Source organism: Gymnoscopelus braueri (genome assembly GCF_963280865.1).
Source record: "Gymnoscopelus braueri genome assembly, chromosome: 15".
Taxonomy (NCBI): Eukaryota; Metazoa; Chordata; class Actinopteri; order Myctophiformes; family Myctophidae; genus Gymnoscopelus; species Gymnoscopelus braueri.
The window spans coordinates 35,194,857-35,202,356 of record NC_137620.1 but is presented as its reverse complement, the minus strand read 5'-3'; the positions used below and the strand labels follow the sequence as shown (position 1 = coordinate 35,202,356).

The 7,500-nt window shown below is 44.9% G+C and overlaps 1 protein-coding gene across 1 annotated transcript in view; it reads right to left on the bottom strand.

Annotated features, from left to right (window-relative positions):
- efnb3b (ephrin-B3b) overlaps window positions 1-7,500 on the bottom strand; it is a gene marked incomplete at its 5' end in the record, with an annotated part of 76,071 nt that overhangs the window by 60,453 nt on the left and 8,118 nt on the right. Inside the window, one exon of the mRNA XM_080450914.1 lies at window positions 1,593-1,882. Within this exon, the coding sequence (XP_080307040.1) occupies window positions 1,593-1,882 (290 nt within the window). The remainder of the gene's footprint in view (window positions 1-1,592; window positions 1,883-7,500) is intronic.

Here is a 7,500-nt window from a genome sequence, read left to right as displayed (position 1 = left end):
TAACGCGATCCCCCATTGCAGAGTGATCGCCGATCGAAAACGGCTCATTTCCACCACGTTAAAAAGAAATAGGAGATATTAAGCTTTTAGTCAAGGATTTAATATTGGAGCGGACGACCGGAAGCATTTTTGACATGGATCCACATCCAGCCTCTCCTTCTTAGAGACTCCTTGGATGATCCCAAAGTTTCGTTAGAGCGCCCCACGTGGGAAAAAAATATAAAAAACAAAAATGGCCCAAAACGGTCCGGACCGTTTATGGCACTCAATGTGTTAAGTACAGTACTTGAGTAAATGTACTTAGCTACTTTACACCACTGGGTATATGTCATTGCATTGCAATCTACAAGTTCATGAGCTGTGTGCACTTGCAGATCTTCTATTTTTTGATGAAGGACACTGGCGCGCATCTATGTATAAATCAGACATAACTCCAACCCTAACCATACCTCCTATAACCTCTAAATAACTAACTCTAACCCCAATCTGAATCTTTACCTGATTGTAAACCTACAGTAACTGCCCAAATATTTGTAGCCATAAAACAATCTTTTCTCTTGTTTCACACCCACCTACTTTGCATGCGTGGCAGAGGCCACGTCCCCTACTTTGCATAATCGACATAGGGCACACCCACCTACTTTGCATAAGTAGCTACAGGGCTACACCGAGGGCGCTCGAGTGACGCGGTGGTAAAGTGCCTGCCCACCACCAACCACGGAGGTTGTGGGTTTAAATCCACCGTGGTGCATCCGGCTTTGTCGAGCGTCTACACGAACACATTTGGCCCGTGTTCAGGGGGAGGGAATAAGCCGGGCGGGGAGGAGGGTGATAATGGTCATTGCACGTATACTCCTACGGGCTGGGGGCGGAGCCTGTCGGTGGGGAGTGTTGGGCGGGAGGAGTAGGACGAAGGCTCCACGTCCTCCTGGTGGGGGCTCCTTACTGGCAGGTGAGTCAGTAGTGACAACACAGAAGTGTGTGTGGGGAGGAATCAAGTGGCATAACGACTAAATTGGGGAGAAAAAGGGGTAAAAAAAAAATTGGCTACTCTAAATGTAGAAGGAAAAAAAGGGGGGGAAATAGCATAGGCTACACCCACCTAGTTTGCTTTTCTAACTTTTCTAATCTTTTCTAACTTGTGAGGACCATGGAAAATTGTCCTAGCAATGCCTATTCCGTGAACGGAATAGACCGTGAACGCATCTGTGTAACCACTATAACCATTGTTTCATACTTTGGCTATTCAAAAATAGCAGATATACAAGCTCATAGCACGGCACCGAGTGCCGCGCTATGAGCTTGTAGATCTGCTATTTTTGAAAAATCGTGAAAATGTGTGCAAATCTTTGGATAAATATTTTTTTCAAGCGAACATTTTCGTAATCATTTTCGACCAATATTTTCTAACTTGTGAAGACCATGGAAAATTGTCCTAACAATGTCTATTCCTCAATTTCTACTATACTTGTAAGTATAGTAACACACACACAGACACACACACACACACACACACACACACACACACACACACACACACACACACACGCGCACACACACACACACACACACACACACACCACGCCACTCACCGATGATGAAGTAGTCGTGCATGCTCTTGAACTCGTGGCCCCAGAGGTTGGGCGAGAACTCCTGGAACTTGATGGTGAAGCGGCGCTCGCGCGTGGGCTCGTCGCACGTCAGCACGATGTTGGGCGTGCCCATCACCTCGCAGCGGTCGGCCTGCTCGCGCGACGCCACCAGGTACAGCTTGTAGAACTCGTACTCCGGCGTGGAGCGCATGCCCTCCATGGGCGGGCAGATGAGGTCCAGCCGGTCCCCGATCTGGGGGTACAGCACGTAGCCCTTGTCGTCCTTGAACCTGAAGACACACACAGAGAGAGAGAGAAAGATGTTTTAACGACTTGAATCCTAACAGTTTTCTGAAAAACCCATATGTTTGCTGTATCCGTGGTCCTCAAGCAAAATTATAAGTATTTGGCCGCGGACCCCCATCTCAAAATAATTTCTTCCAGGGACCCCCAGGGAGTTAAAAAGAAAGAAAAAAAATCAAAATATATATTCAAAGATTTGCACACATTTTCACGACTTTCCAAAAATAGCAGATCTACAAGCCTGCGAGCTTGTAGATCTGCTATTTTTGAATAGCATATATATAGTATAAAATACTGGTTAAAGTGGTTAAAATCGAAGATTACACAGATGCTTTCCCGGTTTTAATGGATCAATGCAGCGATTCACAAGTTATTGCAAGTGGGACCCCAAATAATTGGCAAAAAAACACTACGATTTCATGTGATAATGTAAAATATTTATGTTAAGATTAAGATGTTAAAACTTTAAAACTTTGAAAAATGTAGTTTTCATTGTAATATACCGATAAATAGGATCGTAAAGTATAGCCTATCCGAATTGGATCAATGGAACTCATGTAGTATACTACATGAGTTCCATTGATCCAATTCGGAACACAATCGCTTGATTGATCATTAAAATCGGCCCGCGAATGCTTTTGAGATTTTCCCCTTGGGCACTGATCCAGAAAAGGTTGGGACCCGCTGTTTTAATGAAAAGGCTTTGCTTTTTCTATCAGTAATCACTATTTTCATCAGTTATTTGTCATGGAACAAGCCAGCGGTGCAATCATTTTTCGATCCGGTTTTGATTGGATTTGTATTTATCTATCGTAATGGATGAGCTTCTGTTGGCTTTGGCGATGTAGCGCTGCTGCTCTCTCGACAATCATCCCAATGAGCCGTCTTAAATTGAACTGATAGAGGAGAGGGAGCACGTAAGAAACAACAGAGAACGAGAAGGAGGGTGGAAAGAGAAAACAGGAAAAAAACGAAGAAAGAAAAACAGAAAAGACAGAAAGAAAGAAAGAAAAGCTGGCGTGACTTAACATGTGCAGACTTGTGACTTAGGGCCGCGACTGGTACTACAGATCCCATAGCCTGTGGCAAAAAAATGCTAATCAGCTAAAAATGCATGAGAAAACAGCCACGTATGTATAAAAAGTCCCCGTCCACCTTATTGGTCATCATGTCACTGGACACTCACTCTGTAGGACATTGAGCGCTGCTGTGGGTTGTTGTTGACACAATCGATGAGACCGTTTTGCAGTTAAAGCTTCTTTGCTTTGACCACACACACACACACACACACACACACACACACACACACACACACACACACACACGTACATATCGGTGCACCAAGTCTAGAGCATATAGGCTCTAGCCTTGCTGGGACTTGCTATGCATTTAAATCAAAGTCCTTTAGAACATTGCATTGTTGGGCCAGCTCTCTCTCTCTCTCTCTCTCTTTGCGGGCATTGTGTGTGTGTGTGTGTGTGTGTGTGTGTGTGTGTGTGTGTGTGTGTGTGTGTGTGTGTGTGTGTGTGTGTGTGTGTGTGTGTGTGTGTGTGTGCGCGCGCGCTTGCATGCATGTGTGTGTGTGTGTGTGTGTGTGTGTGTGTGTGTGTGTGTGTGTGCGTGTGTAGTGTGATTTTAGCTATTGTCTGTTTTTATAGAAATTTCGTGTGGACCCCAGGAAGACTAGCGACCACTTTGTGGTCAAACGTCACTCTGGCTCCAAATGAAACCCATTCTGTCAGGTCTCGCTAGGACGCGCCTCACTAGCCAACACACAGGAGGGGGTCGGGGTGCGCCGAAACCAGCGCACCCCGAAACAAGAGGTTGAGAATTGATTGCGTGAAACAATCACCTGTGCATCCAGTCTCAATGTTGGTAAACAAATAATTGGTCTATAGGGACACAAGGGTTATTGTAATGAATTGAGCACTCAGGGCTTTGCCGTGTAGGAGGGTCTTATCAGCCAGTGGAGATCCACCTGTACATCCTGTTAGGATGCATTCATTACAGACCATGTCTGTCTTTAGATGAGAGATGTCTGTACCGTACCGATAAGGGACCCGCTCCATGGAAATTAGAATCACGTGACCTTCCTTTCTCCAGCTCCACGGTGTTCACAAAATGCCAGAGTTCATTTTGAGGTTTACACGAGCAACACACTCACACACACACATAAGATAACACACACGCACAGACAGAACCGAGCTGCTGCTGAGACCCAGTATTTCAAAAGGAGACTGACGGTGGGGTCGTGAATTTATTTTGGGTCATTGGGTCATTTTTAATTCAACAGAATGGATGAAATACAATCTAAAAATGATTACAAATAGTACATTTTACCATTTTAATACATTACAAATGCGCACCGAACGTGCAAGTTTATGTGCATAAATGACCTCCAGGTTTAGGTGAATTAGGTCAATTTCCGCATTATTTTGGGGTCACGGGCTGAAAAGTTTGGGAACCCATGCCATACAGCACAGTGGTTCTCAAAGTAGGGGTCTGGGGACCCCCAGGAGTCCTCGAGGAGGTTCCAGGGATCCGTCCCCAGCTAAATTAATCACGTTAACCCGATGATAATACTTACCGAGCTTGTAGATCGGCTATATTTGAAAACTTTTGAAAACTTTGCGCAATCACTTTGAAACTTTTTTAGACAAAGCTTCTCTTATGGGGGGTCCCCCTGGCACAAACTCTGTTCAGACGGGGGGTCCGCAGCCACACTTACATACAGTATAAATGTGAGGGTCTTCGACAAAAAAAAAAGTTTGAGAGCCACTGCTTGTACCGAACAGGACGCTCGGTTAGCTCGGTTCGCCTCGAGTGCTCCGTAAAAAAAATTCGAGGCTCTCTCCGGGAGCAGAGAAAGACACACCGAGGGGAGGGAGCCGCGGGGACAAGAAACTCGCTAAATGAATCACAGCGCTTATTCATTCCTCTCACAGCGAGCGGAGCAGCGCTGGCTCCGGCTGGCTGACAGGGCCAAACGTTATCAGTTAGCCAGGTTAAGCTAGCCGAACACACCTGGGGCGCACGGTGCACTTTAGTGCTCCACCGGAAGCGTATACTTAGGTAACAACTATATAGCGGAGAAGACAGAGACTATGACGCATCCCCCGAGTGGCTCAGTATCTTAGGTGTGGGGTCAGAAAGATGTCAGTGGCGGTTGGGGGGACAAGAAGTAAGGGAATAGCAGCGGCATTAGCGGCAGAGTCCACAATACACGGATAGAGGGGATTAAGCCATTAAAACCATGAACACATCTAACAATTTTTTTAATACCTTGGCTATTCAAAAATAGCAGATATACAAGCTTGTAGATCTGCTATTTTTGAAAAATCATGAAAATGTGTGGAAATGTGTGTATATATATTTTTAAGCGATTTTTTACTCAAATCTTTGCTTCTGGGGGGTCCCTGGAACAACATATTTTCAGATGGGGGTCCGCGGCCAAATACATATAATTTTGGGGGCCCTTGACATGATAAAGTTTGAGAACCACTGATTATAGCAACATAAGCTTTTTTAAAAAAAACTGTTAGGATTTAGAAGACTTTTTTTTTTGTAGAATCCCCACAAGCAAAGATTTTTGAGCTTCAAATGTTTGCTTTAAAAAATCAATAAATACAAATTTTCATGATTTTTCGAATAGCCAAAGTATAAGATAAGGGTTAAAGTGGTTAAAGTGGTTAAAATCTAAAACGACAAATGCTTTCCTGGTCTGAATGGGTTAATGTGGCTCGATGTGGATTTTCTGTCGAGGTATAGAACCACGGTGCGGGAGAAACAAAAAGGCAGACCACACAACCCGTGGGATGTTTGCACAGTAACGGCGTGGTTATCTGTTATAGCGCTATGAGCCGGCAGCGCACATGAGCCGGCGGTACAGTGAGACGTTAATTGTTATCTGTGGGTTGGCATTCTAGCTGCCGGCGATCACCTGTGGGGCACGGAGAGTGTAGCGTGAGCTCGTGTGTGTGTGCGTGTGCGTGTGCGTGTACGTGTGCGTGAGTGTGAGCGTGAGCGTGAGTGTGAGTGTGAGTGTGTGTGTGTGTGTGTGTGTGTGTGTGTGTGTGTGTGTGTGTGTGTGTGTGTGTGTGTGCGGTTGTATTATACTAGTGCTAACCTTAATGTCCCCACAAGTAGGGAAGAATTAGATTAGTAGAATTTGAGAAATAGACATTGGTGAGGACAATTTTCCTAACCAATATATTTACATTTAGGCTTACAATTTAGGAAAAGATTCAGTTTGGGTTTAGAGTTAGGATTGGGCAAATCTTTGTTAGGTTAAGGGAAGTTATATCTGACTTACTACTACTTACTTAGTTGCACACCGGTCTCACACAATTGAAAACAGCCGATCTACAAGCTCACAACATGAGCTTCTACAGTAGATCGGCTATTTTCAGTTATGGTAAAAGGAAATGCAAAAACAATTGGTACAAAAGGCATTTAAGAAATTGCCTGAATGTTGATGTCCTCACAAGTATTGTAATACAAACGTGTGTGTGTGTGTGTGTGTGTGTGTGTGTGTGTGTGTGTGTGTGTGTGTGTGTGTGTGTGTGTGTGTGTGTGTGTGTGTGTGTGTGTGTGTGTGTGTGTGTGTGCCGGTGTAGTTTTTAGGTGTGGTCGACCCACAAGCAGCCTGGGAAAACATTGTTCTACTTGCCAACTCTCCCGACATCCCCGGTCACAGAGGGTAATAACCTGCACGTTAGACCTACAACAACACACACCTTTCCCCTTCATCTCGGTCACACACATACACACACACACACAGGCACGCACACCTTTTAAAGAGAGAATAATAATGATTGCCGCACAGGGCGGCAGGTACTCAGAATTACAGGTATACGTAGTACATACTGTATGCATGCACGCGCTCGCACACACACACACACACGCACGCGCACACACCTTCCTGCCTACACAGAACGTTTGCCCAAACACATCCACCTACCTCCACGACCACAGGGTTAGCTTTTGCAAAACACACAGGCGCGCACACACACACACACACACACACACACACACACACACACACACACACACACACACACACACACACACACACACACACACACACACACACACACACACACACACACACACACACACACAAAACACCTTTGGCATTCCACATAAAGCCTTTTTCTTTTCTCTTTTTTTCCCCTCAAAAGTATGTGACGGTGGGTACCTGAGTCACAGTGGCCCTGCATCACAGAAAGGACAGAGAGAGAGGTGTGGGAGTATAAAGAACGAGGGACAGCGTGTAGTGCGTTCAGAACAGACACAATGAGAGAGAGAACAGAGGAGAGGTTAAGCAGAGTGGGAGAAGAGGTTTTTTTACGCACGCACTCGACATGCCACGGTTACACACACAATAAACAGGAAATAAAAGAACAAATAAAGCAAAGAAAGGCGGCGGGGGAGAGGAAAAAAATGAGGAAAAAAAAAATGAACCCACTCAGAAAGAATGGAGGGAGGGAGGCAGTGTTGGATGAAGTGCTAGGATTTTTTTTTATTTAAGTGAAAGTAACACATAAAAATACTCAATACTCTACAAGTAGAACTAGAGGTTACGTAGGTAACCCCAGTTTTATTA